The sequence below is a fragment of the Salvelinus sp. IW2-2015 genome, linkage group LG15 (assembly GCF_002910315.2).
Source record: "Salvelinus sp. IW2-2015 linkage group LG15, ASM291031v2, whole genome shotgun sequence".
NCBI classification, from domain to species: Eukaryota; Metazoa; Chordata; class Actinopteri; order Salmoniformes; family Salmonidae; genus Salvelinus; species Salvelinus sp. IW2-2015.
In genome coordinates, this window is record NC_036855.1 from 27,207,552 (window position 1) to 27,225,051 (window position 17,500).

General features: G+C 42.4%; 1 protein-coding gene across 4 annotated transcripts in view; it reads right to left on the minus strand.

Annotated features, from left to right (window-relative positions):
• Positions 1 to 16,567, minus strand: part of LOC111975198 (ceramide transfer protein) — a 35,761-nt gene extending 19,194 nt beyond the window's left edge. For 2 of the 4 annotated variants that reach the window (XM_070447070.1, XM_024003425.2), the window contains exons 1-3: positions 16,032 to 16,565; positions 14,291 to 14,425; positions 1,728 to 1,844 (exon numbers count right to left, since the gene is read on the minus strand). In XM_070447070.1, the coding sequence (XP_070303171.1) occupies positions 1,728 to 1,844; positions 14,291 to 14,425; positions 16,032 to 16,124 (345 nt within the window). In that variant the 5' untranslated portion in view covers positions 16,125 to 16,565. Of the gene's footprint in view, positions 1 to 1,727; positions 1,845 to 14,290; positions 14,426 to 16,031 lie in introns of all 4 variants that reach the window. The other 2 variants (XM_024003423.2, XM_024003424.2) reach the window with 2 other exon arrangements.
• Positions 16,568 to 17,500: the final 933 nt, after the last annotated feature.

The window sequence follows — 17,500 nt, forward strand, 5'->3', positions numbered from 1 at the left end:
CCGCCGCCACACTGAACCATCACCACACACACACCACAAGAGAGTCAAGCGTCCAAGGAAGTTCACATGCAAGTCCCTGTTAGGTCAGTAGGTGGCAGTGCAGACACATTTCCACTCCTGCAGTGGGTATGGCTGAGTGAGTGGGTTAAAAACTCTGCATGGTAAATCCGACTTCTGCAGTGGCCGTACAGAATTTACTGAGATACTGAGCAGAGCTGTTGTGAAGAAAGTTGTCAAGGGAGTTTGTGTTTATACAGGACCTCCCGCCCTCACCTACCATCAATCAATCAAGTCAATGTGAAACTATACAGAGCTATGCAGAGCCCTCTGAATTGTTACAACATTTGGGAGGCGCGCGGCGATGCATTACGGAGCTCAATTTGGCCTCTGCACGTCTCCGGAGGCTCAGCAATTGCGTCACACCCTCCATACTTCGACGACATTTTCGGATCAAGCAAGTCAGTTAAGAACAAATTGTTATTTACAATGACGGCCTACCCCGGCCAAACCCGGACGACGCTGGGCCAWTTGTGCGCCGCCCTAGGGGACTCCTAATCACAGCCGGCTGCGATGCAGGCTGGATTCGAACCAGGGTGTCTGTAGTGACTCCTCTAGCACTGGAGATGCAGTGCCTTAGACCACTGCGCCACTCGGGKGCCTAAATTGGCTTTTGCGGTTGGTCAGAGACCAGGCATAAACCCGCTACTAGTCTGGAAGACACTTAACAGGCTCCTGTGATCAGTCACACCACTTCCAAAAAAACATCCTTTCAACACCTACACCCAAACACACAGGCAGACGGTTGCAGATACACGATGGGCGCRTGGCTCTCCGTTTGTCTCTGACGTCACTTCACAGTGGAGAGACGTGTTACTGCTACTTCGCTGTCTGCACCAACCTGAGGTCTAATACTTTCCTTGAAGGACTTCTGCTCCTACCTGAGCATTCAAGAGAAACTCCTTAAACAGACCAAAAGGTAGATAACAAGGTCAAGGACTTGATTTAATTGAATGGATTCTTGGTCGTCTACGGTTGAAGTTGTGGTTCTTTCAATTCGGCCATGTGGAGGGCACTGCTGAACTGAACGCCGTACAGTCCTCTCCTGTCCTAACCAGCAGAGATCCCTTCACACAGACAGTGATGAATGTGTCAGCCTGTGGAGTGCCTGGTCTCTGCCCATATGCAGCACATGTTAGTGGTAGGACAGTTTGTCAGCAATGGGACTCACCCTACATCAGGTGGTCACGCCATCAGTGTGTGAACAGCCCCCCCCCCCCTTTGGCCACTCCCAAGATTCCCAGCATTCCCAGGTTGATGGGTTGTGACCCCCCACATTTCCTGACTCCACTCCCTTTCTGTTCACCTCACAGAAACACCAGGCCCTTRTCTTGTTCTGTTCTAAAATCAACCCCTAGGCTAGTACATTCTACCCCCAGTACTAGTCAACCCCACTTATTGTGTAGATATGAAAGTATTGGACAAGTAACACGGCGAAAATCAGGCCGGAACAACAAGGACCGTATAGACGCTATGGTGTATTACCATCTAACCTGCTCAGATCAACATGAAGTAGTGGCGTTTCAAACTGAGCCCGCTGCCCAGTGCCACCTCACTGATGGGTAGCAGAGCTACACTCACTAGACATGTCAGCTGACTTCAGTCCAAGCCCCAGCACATACCAAGGGGAATACCTCAGTTCTATCTAAGGAGAGATTCTTTAGTCTTACCTTGTGTAATTCGATGGAGTCAATCCATCGGAGCCGGTGCTTTGGGTCCTCTGCCCGTAGGTACCACACACTGTCGTTCACACTGATGTCAATACGACACTCATCAAACTCATGGGGCTGCAGAGAGAGACAGAGAGACAGAGAAAGAGACAGAGGACAGAGAGAGATGAGACACATGAGTGACAATAGTTACACTAGGAGACATCAAACCCTACAGCAGAAATGACTGAAAAGTGAAGTGTCTCTATCATTACCAGTTTAAAACAAACGAGTGGTCAATAGCATGTCAAATGATATGTTCCCTCTTTCAGATTAGTCAAAAACAGCCAACAATAGACTTTATTATTATGCCTTTCACTGAGTTGTTGTCCTGGGAATGTTCCAATCACCATGTCGAATGAATGAGGAATGTGGTTCTGACACATATGGATTCCATATAGAGAATGTTCTCGAACTCAATAAATAGGGCTGTAATTACAACCTGATGTCTAATGTCTCCTGCATTRCTCTCGGAACCAGGGTCTTCATAAACCTTCCCTTCTCATCCTTCTCCTCCTCCCCGATCCCCAGCCCTGGCCAGCTTCAAGAATCCAAGCACATGCACCAGGAATTCCATAGCTTCCTTTGGGATTGGGTRCGTTCTCTGTTCTCTAAATTACAGCTCCTCCAATAGAAATGGCCCGCTGATGCTAGCTGATGTTGCCCTTGTTTAAATCAACTTGACTAATTAAGCTCCCCGTTTTATGTTCTGTAACCTTTGTCGACAAACTGCAGTGCCCCCACACCACATTCTCTAGAACACACATGTAATTCCCACATCATTTAACACAACATTGCATTTAGCTTTTTAAATCATAACACTTAATCGATCCCCATATYTTTCATTTCATGAGTTAAGCTGAACTTGGAGGGCTGTTGGTTTCTCTTTCCCCTCCTGTACCATTGCTGGTAGAAGTATATAAGCACAGATCTGTAATCAGATTGCCCTTCCCCTAAACAAGATCTTCACCATTGGAGGAAATAAGACAAATCTGACACTAGATCAGTGTCTATGGGGAAACACTCTTTGGACTCATTATGTCACTTTATCTCTACTTATTTATTTTACCTTTATTTAACTAGGCAAGTCAGTGAAGAACAAATTCTTATTTTCAATGACGGCCCAGGAACAAAGTTAACTGCCTTGTTCAGGGGCAGAACGACAGATTTGTACCTTGTCAGCTTGGGGATTTGATCTTGCAACCTTTCGGTTCCTAGTCCAACTCTCTAACCACTAGGCTACCTGCCTCTTGGTTACCTATATGTACATATCTACCTCAATTACCTCGATCCCCTGCACATCGACCCGGTACCCCGTGTATATAGCCAAGTTATCAGTATTCATTGCYTTATTATTTTTCTATTATTTCTCATTTTTTCTCTGCATTGTAGCGCTGAGGTGAATAACGGAAAAGTTGGTTATTTTTCATTTTTTTTAAACTGATTGACCAACGTAGGTTCAATTATTTGATCTCCATTTCGTTCATTCTTTTTCTGTGAGCTCCATGCTCAGTTTCRGTAGAGATAAATCAGATCAAGTCCGAACTGTGCAATGTAGTAGGGAGTTGTAGTTTCCAACAGGCAAATATTCTACATAGTTAATTACCACATTTTCTGCGCTAAACTACAATGACCATAATCCATTGTGCGCCCGCTTASTTGTCTGGAGTAGACACAGACCTCTTTGATGCAAAGAGAGAATGTGCGAGAGGGATAAAAACAAGTTGCTTTGCGAGGTATCTCTACCTGAAAATACATTATCTAATGACAAAGTGATTGATAGTTGGTATTCAGAAGTCATAAAAAGTAGGCTATATTTACTTTGAAAGCACAGACAGCAGCTCTATAGAGATGACTTGGAATAAACGAATAAAGTCATCAAATTAAACAAAAGGAATTAATAAGTGATACGCATGKACTACAATCATGACTTTTATTAATTGTTTTATTCTGTGTTGTTAACAGCATTCAACCCACATAATGCATTTAATGTCTCTTCCCCCGAAATCAAAAARAGTGATTATTTTTTAATAAACTAACCGAAAACGACCTCAAAAAGCACTAAATCGATCAGCACTACTGTATTGTTGGGGAGGGCCCGTAAGTAAACATTTCACTGTTAGTCTACACCTGTTGTTTATGAAGCATGTGACAAATWTACATTTTATTTGACTTCTCCACCCTACTCCTATCAAGCATTCCTTTAAGAAACTCTTATCTGTGTGACTCATAGGAAGCATTAAGTCCACTGGCACAAGGCTGTATCAGACACGGCCCATAAAGCCTGGCTGTCTCTCCTTTAAAACTGTTCCTTCCCCAGCAGCACAGTGTGCTGCTATCCATTTCTCTGTGAGTGTGTGTGTGTGTGTGTGTGTGTGTGTGTGTGTGTGTGTGTGGGGAGAGATCTGATTTAGAACACTTCAGCCAACGCTACAGTTGCTACGCTTGCTGGTTCTTAGGTTTTGAAAACGTTGCTCGTATTGTTGACATGATCAATAGTAGTTTCATAGCAGCATGAACAACTCTAATGTGAAATGATTTTACATTGTACTAGAATATAAAAGTAACAGAGAATACAAAACACAATCCATTTCTGGGAAAAAAACACAGATACTGCATGAAAAGAGCTTTTCTAGAAGCACAAGATACTGAACAACTGCAGAAGATATGTCAGAGAGCGATGTGTAAACAGTAGTCTGCACTGTCATGACACAGCAGGGGGTTGAGCCATAGCCAGAAGCACAATCATCTAACTGTTGCATTTCCTGCACAAATATCTACCATGTGTGTGAGGTGAGCGTACTGTCTATGGTGTACGACCTAACTGTGAAGCTGGCTTCTACTGAGCAAGGTATTAACCGACGGATTGTTTCTGCATTCCTCAGACTTCACATGCATACCGCTGATAGAGTCCGTCAACAGAGAGCTCAGACTTCACATACAAACCGCTGATAGAGTCCGTCAACAGAGAGCTCAGGCTTTGGGATATTTGGAAAAAGGGTTCCGTTTCTCTGATATTTTATTTGTATTCATTTTTTTATTTAACTAGGCAAGTCAGTTAAGAACAAATTCTTATTTACAATGACAGCCTACCAAAAGGCAAAAGGGAATAAAAAAWAAAAAAWYTARAWATATAGTACAAAACACACGACAAGAGACAACAAACACTACATAAGAGACCTAAGACAACATAGCAAGGCAGAAACACATGACAACACAGCATGGTAGCAGCACAAAAACATGGTACAAACATTATTGGGCACAGACAACAGCACAAAGGGCAAGAAGGTACAGACTAGAGGTCGACCGATTAATCGGATTGGCCGATTAATTATGGCCYATTTCAAGTTTTCATAACAATCGGAAATCGGTATCTTTGGACACCGTTTTTTTTAACACCTWTATTTAATCTTTATTTAACTAAGCAAGTCAGTTAAGAACACATCCTTATTTTCAATGACGGTGGGTTAACTGCCTCGTTCAGGGGATGTTTACCTTGTCAGCTCAGGGGATTCAATCTTGCAACCTTACAGTTAACTAGTCCAACGCTCTAACCACCTGATTACATTGCACTCCACGAGGAGCCTGCCTGTTACGCGAATGCAGTAGAAGCCAAGGTAAGTTGCTAGCTAGCATTAAACTTATCTTATAAAAAAACAATCAATCAGAATCACGAGTTAACTCCACATGGTTGATGATATTACTAGTTTATCTAGCGTGTCCTGCGTTGCATATAATCGATGCAGTGCGTATCGTTGCTCCAATGTGTACCTAACCATAAACATCAATGCCTTTCTTAAAATCAATACACAGAAGTATATATTTTTAAACCTGCATATTTAGCTAAAAGAAATCCAGGTTAGCAGGCAATATTAACCAGGTGAAATTGTGTCACTTCTCTTGCATATACACTGACTCTGCGTGCAATGAACGCAACAGTTTGGGCCGCCTAATTTGCCAGAATTTTACGTAATTATYACATAACATTGAAGGTTGTGCAATGTAACAGGAATATTTAGACTTATGGATGCCACCCGTTAGATAAAATACGGAACAGTTCCGTATTTCACTAAAAGAATAAACGTCTTGTTTTCGAGATGATAGTTTCCGGATTCGACCATATTAATGACCTACGGCTCGTATTTCTGTGTGTTATGTTATAACTAAGTCTATGATTTGATAGAGTAGTCTGACTGAGCGGTGGTAYGCAGCAGCAGGCTCGTAAGCATTAATTCAAACAGCACTTTCCTGCGTTTTGCCAGAAGCCCTTCGCTGTGCTTCAAGCCTAGAGATTAGGCTGGTGTAACCGATGTGAAATGGCTAGCTAGTTAGCGGGCTGRGCGTTAATAGCGTTTCAAACGTCACTCGCTCTGAGACTTGGAGTAGTTATTCCCCTTGCTCTGCATGGGTAACGCTGTTTCGAGGGTGGCTGTTGTCGTTATGTTCCTGGTTCGAGCCCAGGTAGGAGCGAGGAGAGGGATGGAAGCTATACTGTTACACTGGCAATAGTAAAGTGCCTATAAGAACATCCAATAGTCAAAGGTTAATGAAATACAAATGGTATAGAGAGAAATCGTCCTATAATAACTACAACCTAAAACTTCTTACCTGGGAATATTGAAGACTCATGTTAAAAGGAACCACCAGCTTTCATATGTGCTCATGTTCTGAGCAAGGAACTTAAACGTTAGCTTTCTTACATGGCACATATGGCACTTTTACTTTCTCCTCCAACACTTTGTTTTTGCATTATTTAAACCAAATTGAACATGTTTCATTGTTTATTTGAGGCTAAATAGATTTTATTGATGTATTATATTAAGTTAAAATAAGTGTTCATTCAGTATTGTTGTAATTGTCATTATTACAAATACATTTTTAAAAATCGGCCGATTAATCGATATCGGCTTTTTTGGTCCTCCAATAATCGCCATCGGTGTTGAAAAGTCATAATCGGTCGACCTCTAGCACAGACAACAATACATCACACAAAGCAGTCACAYCTGTCAGTAAGAGTGTCTTTGAATGAAGAGATGGAGATAAAACTGTCCAGTTTGAGTGTTTGTTGCAGCTCGTTCCAGTAACTAGCTGCAGTGAACTGAAAAGACGAGTGACCCAGGAATGTGTGCACTTTGGGGACCTTTAACAGAATGTGACTAGCAGAACGGGTGTTGTATTTGGAGGATGAAGATTGCAGGAGATATCTCAGATAGGGGGGAGTGAGGCCTAAGAGGGTTTTATAAATAAGCATCAACCAGTGGGTCTTGCGACGGGTATACAGAGATGACCAGTTTACAGAGGAGTATAGAGTGCAGTGATGTGTCCTATAAGTTTCATTGGTGGCAAATCTGATGGCCGAATGGTAAAGAACATTTAGCCGCTCGAGAGTACCATTACCTGCCGATCTAGAAATTATGTCGCTGTAATCTAGCATGGGTAGGGTGGCCATCTGAATCAGGGTTAGTTTGGCAGCTGGGGTGAAAGAGGAGTGATTACGATAAAGGAAACCAAGTCTAGATTTAAATGTGCTGAGAGAAGGACAGTGCACTGTCTAGCCCTACTCCCAAGTACTTGTATGAGGTGACTACCTCAAGCTCTAAACCCCCAGGAGGTAGTAGTCACGCCTGTGGGGAGAGGGGCATTCTTCTTACCAAACCATTTTACCTTTGTTTTGGAGGTGTTCAGAACAAGGTTAAGGGTAGCTTGTTTGAGCTTGTTGGACACTAAGAAATCTTTGTTGTAGAGCATTTATCACAAAATCTGGGGAGGGGCCAGCTGAGCATAAGACTATACTCTGCATATAAATGGATGAGAGAGCTTCCTACTGCCTGAGCTATGTTGTTGATGTAAATTGAGAAGAGCATGGGGCCTAGGATTGAGCCTTGGGGTACTCCCTTGGTGACAGGCAGTGGCTGAGATAGCAGATTTTCTGACCTTATACACTGCACTCTTTGAGGTAGTTAGCAAACCAGGAGAAAGACCCCTCAGAGACACCAATACTCCTTAGCCGGCCCACAAGAATGGAATGGTCTACTGTATCAAAAGCTTTCAAAACACAATGTAAACATTCACAAGGCCGCGGGGCCAGACGGATTACCAGGACATGCGCTGACTAGCTGGCCTTCCGGATAGCCTGAGTGCACTTATTTCTCATTTGCCTTAACGAGAGCCAATCAGCCTGAGTATGCGTGTGCCAGGCCTTTTGCCAAATGGAATTCTTGAGGTGGAGTAACTCTGCAAGATCACGGTCGAACCAGGGGCTGCACCTGTTTTTAATTCTCAATTTCTTTTTTGGGGCTTGTTTGTTTACAATACCACTGAAAATATAAACATCTTCAGAGGGTATCAAGCATTACACAGAGGCCAGATCATGAAGGAAGGCRTGCTCATTAAAGTTTTTTAGCCAGTGTCTATGACAAATCAGGACAGGTTGTTTCACTGAGCAGCCATTATGAACACTATAAAACAGTGATCACTAAGGTCATTACAGAAAACACCAGACTGATACCTGTCAGGAGTATTTGTGAGGYTAACATCAAGAAGAGTAGCCTTTTCTGGMTGTTTGGAGTCATACCTTGTGGGATTGGTAATAATCTGAGCAAGATTTAGGGAGTCCCATTGCTTTAGGACTTGGTCGGGTGGTTTAAGCATGTCTCAGTTTAGGTCACATAGCAGGAAAAATTCAGAAGGGGCCAGGAGGGAGCTTAGGGCAGGTAGGGTACATGCCGGTGCTGATGGTGGACGATAGCACCCAGCAACAGTCAACAAAGAGCTATTTGAAAGTTTACTGCTTAATACCAGGAAATCAAATTGTTTGGGGACAGACTTGGCGGCGACAACAGAGCACGGAAGGTGATCCTTGGTAAAGATTGCCACTCCACCACCTTTGGAAGATCTGTCTTGCCCGAAAAAGTTTATAACCAGAATGGTTAACATCAGTATTCAAAACACTCTTCCTTAACCACAACCAACACATCTGGATTGGAGCTGTGAAACCACACTTTCAATTGATCCATTTTAGGTAATAAGCTTCTAGTGTTAACATGCAGAAAACCCATGCTTTTACGAGAGCAGAAATCAGGAAGCAGATAGAGCACAAGTCAGAATTGGGGCTAGCAACAGTAGATGGAGCAGGGTGTACATGCACATTTCCAGATATTGTCAACAGTAATACAATCAGGGAGGACAGGGAGAGCTCTATAGTGCTGATTATGACATTTGAATGTGCATCAGATGGCAAAAAGATCATATTGTACAGCAATTTCATCAGGTAACATGAATACAAATCCAGCGAGAGGTGGTTAGAATAAAATGGGAGGCCAAAAAGTCTGTGTAACCAATAGAGAGTCAAAGTCCCGAGTGTGAAGCATGCAGGAGTCATGAGGCATATCCCTTTAATATCATATCACACCAAGACGTTTTTCCGGCAACTTTTTTTATCCAGATTTTCATTATTTATTCATTTTATTTCACCTTTATTTAACCAGGTCGGCCAAGATAAAGCAGTGACAAACAACACAGAGTTAAACACAAACAAAAGTAGAGTCAATAACAATAGAAATATACCTTTTATCTGAAAYGGATTGCCAGTATCAAAGCCAAAACGTTTACTTACACCTAACAACGTAGTAATCATCTCGTAAACTTCTGCCTACGGCTTAGTATGAAACGTCGCCGTAATGCTGAGGCGGCATTGGCACGCACTACGCTCTTAAACTCACGATGGTTGCTCGGCAGTGCCAGTTAACCATCCTCCCGCCAGTGCTAAACTTTGCGGGGCATGTCACTTCTCCCATCTCGTCGCATAGCCCACCACGAAGCATGCATGTTTTCTTAAGCACAACTGGATGGATCCATATAGAATGAATGTGTAATGTGTGGATTAAAAATCAATGAACGATGAACATATTGGAATAAAGTAGGCTAACGCAATTGAAGGCATGTATCAAATTATTGCTTACTGAAACTCCCAAAGTCATCCAATCTTTGTAACACATTTTAAGCAATAGCCTACCCGCGTGTGGTCAACTAGATKATTTCAGAACCGTTTTGATTGGGACAGCGCCATCGCACTGCTTTGAGACAACGGTGGGGACTCATCTTGATAAATCAATCAATGTCCGATTTTTGTTTTCACTTAATCTCRYTTTGGATATTGGTTAGGCTACAGTCAGGCTGGGAAAATGTTAGCTAAATGGAGGTGAGTGCTGCCCATGACCATCTTGTCTAATTGGTTAATTTATTACAACATTTTGACAGCATGTTATATAGTTTAACAATTAGATTATTTTGCTCTTCACTCGCAGTCACTTAGTAGCCTAGGCCTACTCCCGACAAAAAGTCTGACTTGTCTCAAATCAATGGGATTTTGATTTCACTGAATCTCTGTCTGTATTGACTATTTGGTTAATTGGTTTCTGGTTGGACAAATACGTGGAGGTGGTATAGCTCATCTATTGGTTTTCTCATCTATCACTGATCAGAAACATTTAGCGTGCAATAATGTAGCCTAAATCAAGTGTAGGRCTACTATTTTGCTRGATCGCGTATATGCAACTCCAAAAGCCCACGGAGGTTGTGAAATATGAATACGAGACTCACATGTTTTAGAAAATAGGATTGCTATTCTTTTCTAAAATCGGTATCATGAAGAATATACTTTCAATGGTAAGACCCTACGCCCGCTCCCTAAAAGTAGAGTGAGGGTAGGAAAGAGATGAAACGTGGATAAAAAATATAAAATTAAACTCGGGCTCTGTTTCCAAATATCAATGTATTTATTTTTTACATAGAGGTTCCACACGTWTCCGTGACAAGTTGTGTGGGAAAAATATTATTTGTATTTTATTATGTTATATTCCATTACATTGTTACTACAAAACATATGTATTTTAACTGTGATATCTTGTCTGTTTAATGAACAAAATAATGAACTATTGATTTCATTCATTTGGAGATAACATAATTAAACTCAAAATATGCCATTCTATGGTTTTGAAAATACTTTTTATTAATCTTATGCTTCTTAGGACCTGCCTAAACAAATTATTAATGGTGWWTATTCAATGGATTTATTCAAATATAGGCCCACCCACATCTGCACACCACTACTACTAGTCACCAGCATACCGCTACAGTATGTGCACGGGAGGTATAAAGGCGTATGCAGGCAAAATGTGGGGGAAAAATGGGCTTGTTTMTAAGGGGGTCATAAACATTGCCCTAGTTTTATTTATTTATTTTTACATGCAAAATACTGTAAATCCTAAATGAAAGCAGTATGAGTCTTGTTGTTGCCTTCATTATTCCAGACTGAATGCCACCGACTGGGTGGGCGTGCTGCTAGTATTAAAACCTTGTAGTCCTCGGAGTTGCATTTACCTAGACAAAAGGAACTAATGCTCTCTCAAGAGCACAAAGACACCTTTGCAACTTCCTTCAAACTGCACGCAGATATAAAAATGGCATCCACGAGTTAATCTGACTCTGGAGAAGTAGATACAGGGCTTCATTACCAAAATCCCGAAGTTACAACATCCCATATTGTAGTGTTAATCCGATTTGATCATATTGCACAAATAGCAGTAATACCATTTGTTTGACCTCTGTACTGAACCATGGTATTTTCAGAGAAAAAATGTAATGTTTAACCAGGGTGTTGGATTTCAGCTTATCTGACCAACAGGAGGCCTGCCTGAGGGAAATAAAGGGTCAAATGGCAAGAAACAGAAGCTGTTCCATAAATGATAAGAGTCCAAATGTGGATGTGTCCAGTATGGGTGACACAATAGAGAATGACATATCCCACAGAACAAATACCCCTTTTCGAGCAAAATCCACCATTTGTCCGCCCAGATACAGAAATCCCTCCCTAGAAACATACTGCAGATCGGTGGGAAACGATGTCTCAGATTCTGAATAAGAAACGAGAATACAGAGTCTACAATAACCTCCCTAAAGAACAGAGACAAGCATTGGACGATTGAAAAATAAATTATTCCACTTTGATAGTGCGTAATGCTGACAAGGGCGGAGCTGTGGTGTTGTTAAAACTGTGATGACTATGTGAATGAGATTCGGGGACAATTGAACACCACTACTTTCTATCAGAAATTMTCACGTGACCCCACACCACTGTTCAAAGATGGGATTCACTGCAAGCTGAAGTCTCTGTTGGAAAGCGGAGAAATTATGCAAAAAGAATATGAGTTCATGAAAGTAGACAATCCAATCAGGAGCGTTATTCACGTCTTACCAAAAATCCATAAACTATTGGATAAGCCACCAGGGAGACCTATTGTGGCTTGTTTGATGTTGAATCCGTGTATACTAATATCACCGATCAGGGAAGCCTGGAAGCCTTGGCACACTGTCTTAGTCAACGACCCACTGGCACACTCCCTAGCACTAACTGGATTGTTGAACTGGCCGAGACTGTTCTGACTAAGATCTGACTAAGAATGTTCATTCAACAGAAGGAAACMGCTATGGGGAGTAAAATGGCACCAAATTATGCCAAACTGTATGTGGGGTTGTTTGAGAAGGTGACTTCCAGCCCTAACAATCCATTCCTGCGCCATTTATCAGACTCTAGAAACGCTTCATTGATGATGTATTCCTTCTATTTCAGGGCACAGCAGAGGAACKATRGATTCKACTCCATCAATACAAGCAGTGAACATTTAAAATTCACCCTCACCTTTGATGGACATGAAACAAGTTCTTGACATTTTGATTAAGAGGGAGGGGGGTGGCTTTAGCGCGGACCTATACAGGAAGCCGACGGACAGGAATTCCCTGTTACGCGGGGACAGCTTCCACCCCTACATTTCTTTTTTAAAGAGCCTCCCCATTAGCCAATACAGTCACATACGCAGTATTTGTAGTACACAGAGCGACAATGACAAACAAGCTGACTATCTGGATGAGCGTTTCAGACAGCGGGGTTACCCAGATGATTGCAAGGGAACGTTATTAAAATATGACCCAGGATGACATTCTCACGGCCAAACCTCCCCGCCCTTCTGACCAACGCCTTCAATACTCCTCACTCAGTAAACAGTTCGACCACATCATTAAAAAAAACACTGGCACATCTTGAGCACTGATCAACAACTGGACGTTTACAGAACCCCCGCGGGTAGTCTTCAGACACGCCCACAACATCAGTCACATGGCGGTGAGGTCTGATCTTCCACCAGCGCCACGTAGTACCTTTCTAGACAATGTGCCGGACGGTAACTATAGATGTGGCCGATGTACCCGATGTAAGAATAAATGCACAATCTTCAATCACCCTATTACAGGCCAGGTCATCATCACGTGTTCCACAAAAAATGTGATGTAACTGATCAAGTGTATTTGTGGTCTACGCTATGTAGGCAAAAATGAAATGAGGACTGAAAACAAGGATAGCGAAACACATGAGTAATATCAGGACTCTTGACCAGAGAACCCTGGTGGCTGCACATTTCATGGCGGCTCGTCACAACATTAGCTCTCTGAGATACATTGCTATCACACATGTTAATACTCTGAGTAGGGGGGGGGGGGTACTGATAATCTTTTACTGAGAAGAGAATTGTATTGGATTCACCGTTTGTGTACCATGTCTCCTAGAGGTCTGAACCAAGAGTTTGATATCAGACCATTTCTTATATGAATATGTCACTCTGATTTGTCTTGCCTTCCAGGTCTCCTACTTGGTCATTTTGTAAATATATATAATTTCCTGGAACTACTACATGTGCCCAACTCATTGATATCAAATTTAGAGATACACAAATTGCTTTTGCACCCACCATGCGTCATGTCCGCAATGATCATGTGAGGTGACATGTACATATTTTGGGATGTGAACACTCGGTTTGTTTGACCTGACGAAGATCCGTTTCTGATCGAAACGTTGTCAACAAAGCAGTGAATTGGAAGCTTCAACGCTGTGCGCGCCTTCTTGATCTTTACTAGTATTCTTTATTAGCCAAGCACCTATGTTTTTAAGAATGTGCATATGACCACACACTTTTCTATAGAAGAAACAGAGGCATGGCATACAAAGGCTAACAGTACGTGGCCAAAGATTACATTTCAAGACGGAATCAGGATTTCAGTTGCCTAATAAAGGACTATGTACACGTGTTTACAAATGGGTCTCCTTGTAGTGTCAGTATGCCCTTGTCTGATAAAATACTGCTCTCTATCCCCTACTGTGCACTAACAGCCTCATTACTGGTTAATGTTTAGCTCTCTGGGGCAGAGAAAATTGGACCCAAGGAATGACAATTTATTGCTCAAAGTAATGACAGAGAACATCCTAACATTGTCTGAGTTTTACGTAAGCATTTCACTCGCATATTTTCACCTAATCTTTAAAACCAGTAGAACGGGACCGAGATAGTCTTTTGAGATTACCTTCACTTTCCCTGCTGGTATGATGGAAATCATGAAGTCCATTTTGTTGTGACAGGTGCCATAATAATGTGCCATAACGCTGCTTCCTGAGAGGAAATAAACCTTTAACTTACTGTGATGATCGCCTTGCTGAGACACAGAGAGCCCCTGCAGCCGAACTCCCGCTCATCCTCTGACTTATAGTAGCTCAGAGTGTTGTTCTTCAACACTACCCACCGGTCCTGCCATCCGTGAATGTAGTTGGTCCACTGTCAACAAACAAAGGCAGATAGTCAAGCCTACAATTCTACTAGCAGTGCAATTACAGTAGGAAGGAGGTAATGTATTTAGTTTCACACTTAAGTTTCAAATCACTAAAGATGATGATTAGTTTAATGAATTTCCCAATTAACTGAAAGAGAACTGGATGTTTGTGGCCCACAAAAGACGCCATACAAAGCAACTGAGCCCACCTTGTTATGAGTGGCTGGAGCTGTTTGTTTGTGGTACCCATTGTCTGATAGTAGGCCTAATTGAGATTGTCAACCTAATCCAACCATTGTCCACAATAAGGAAGTGTCCACCACAGGGAAGTGTACAACAGTTGACTATCAATCACAACTCATACACCGGTTTGAGGGCTTTGAATCAAAAGCTAGCAGCTAGCTATCTACACTGAACAAAAAATATAAACGCAACATGCTAAAATGTAAAAGATTTTACTGAGTTACAGTTCATATAAGTAAATCAGTCAAATGAAATAAATTAATTAGGCCCTAATCTATGGATTTCACATGACTGGGAATATTGATATGCATCTGTTGGTCACCGATACCATTAAAAAAATGTAGGGGCGTGGATCAGAAAACCAGTCAGTATCCGGTGTGACCACCATTTGCCTCATGCAGCGCAACAAATCTCCTGCGCATAGAGTTAATCAAACTTGATTGTGGCCTGTGGAATGTTGTCCCATCCTTTTCAATGGCTGTGTGAAGTAGCTGGATATTGACGGGAACTGGAATGCGCTGTCGTACACATCGATCCAGAGCATCCCAAACATGCTCAATGGGTGACATGTCTGGTGAGTATCCAGGAACTGAAACATTTTCAGCTTCCAGGAATTGTGTACAAATCCTTGCAACACTGTGCATTATCATGCTGAAACATGAGCTTATGGCGGCGGATGGGTGGCAAGACAATGGGCCTAAGGATCGGATCACATCACGGTATTCGGTATCCATAGCTCATGACTGCCAATTCCATAAACCCACCGCAAACCATGAGGCACTCTGTTCAAAGTTGACATCCGAAAACCGCTCGCCCACACGACGCAATACACGTGGTCTGCGATTGTAAGGCCTTTTGGTCGTACTGCAAATTCTCTAAAAAGAAGTTGGAGGCGGCTTAGAGAAATGAACACAATTCTTTGGCAACAGCTCATGGACATTCCTACAGTCAGCATGCCAATTGCACGCTCCCTCAACTTGATACATCTGTGGCCTTGTCTTGTCACAAAACTGCACATTCTAGAGTGGCTGTTTGTCCCCAGCACAAGGTGCACCTGTGTAATGATCATGTTTATCAGCTTCTTGATATGCCACATCTGTAAGGTGGATGGATTATCTTGGCAAAGGAGAAATGCTCACTAACAGAGATGTAAATAAATTTGTGCACAACATTTGAGAAAGCTTTTTGTGCATATGGAACATTTCTGGGATCGTTTATTTCAGCTCATGAAACATGGGACCAACACTTTACAGGTTGCGTTTTTGTTCAGTTTAGTTATTCTAGTTGTATCCCAGCAGTGTTTTTGAGAGGATCACGCCCTCATTAGCCATTTTAATAAAGATCCATCGTTTGTTTTGTAGGACTTACCTTGCTTAGGACGCCACCGAGTTCAACAGGATGCCCAGATTCGGGATCCACATCTTCATCGGAGCCCGACGAGTTCGAACTCTTCTCCGACATTTAGCAACCAGGTTGTTGGGTAACGTTAGCTAGGTAGAGGCTGGCGTTTACCACGAGAAAACTAAAATACACAAATTGATAAGACGTGGCCAAGCGAGTGTTGCCAAATCGATAAGACAGCAAAGGTTGTAGCAAAACATGAGACAATCAGGAGTGGCTTGCTTAGCTGTCGTAGCTAGTTAAGACTCTGGCATGCAATCTAAATTCACAATTTCTTGCGGGATGTGTGTTTCAATAAGAAACACGACGTAACGTTTAATAGAAGTAGGCTCTGCAATGCAATTAGCGAAAGCTAGTTAGCTGGCTAGAAATCCAGTCATAATGCAGCAGACAAAATAGTCCTTCTGTTCAAATGCGCCATATCCTCAACGATCAAATAAACATAGCGCTAATCCTTTCAGATGGCTCAGAACTACGATCGCTAACTAGCTACCCCGCTAGCGCCCTCTGGCGTACCTTGGGACGACCATAGAGATGTATAGATTTCGCTTTTGTAGTATTTGTCTCATTAGTTTGTTTCAAGTTTTAATGTCACATGCACATGTACAGTGAAATGCCTTTCTTGCAAGCTCTAACACCAACAATGCAGTAATCAATTAAAATGCAATACTACAAATATCAAGGTAGAACAAAAACACATACGATATAAAATAAAAACACAATAAAGTAAGCATACCATATACAGGGTCAGTTCCAGAACAATATTTACAATGTGTAGGGATACTGGATCGATAGAGGTACATAAGTATAGGGGAAAGGTGACTAGGCATCAGGATATACACTCCATGACCAAAAGTATGGGGACACCTGCTCGTCAAACGTTCCAATTCATCCCAAAGGTGTTCGATGAGGTTGAGGTCAAGGCTTTGTGCAGGCCAGTCAAGTTCTTCCACACCGATCTCGACAAACCATTTCTGTATGGACCTCGCTTTGTGCATGAGGGCATTGTCATGCTGAAAGAGGAAAGTCCCTTCCCCAAACTGTTGCCACAAAGTTGGAAGCACAGAAACGTCTAGAATGTCATTGTATGCTGTAGCGTTAAAATTTCCCTTCACTGGAACTGAGGGGTCTATATATATAGGGACAGATTTGTCCGTCGGACTGCCAGATGGTGAAGGGTGATTTATCACTCCAGAGAACACGTTTCCACTGCTCCAGAGTCCAATGGCGGCGAGCTTTGCACCACTCCAACCCACTCTTGACATTGCGCATGGTGATTTTAGGCTTGTGTGCGGCTGCTCGGTCACGGAAACCCATTTCACGAAGCTCCCGATGAACAGTTCTTGTGCTGACGTTGCTTCCAGAGAGTTTGGAACTCGGTAGTGAGTACTGCAACCGAGAACAGACGATTTTTACGTGCTACGCGCTTCAGCACT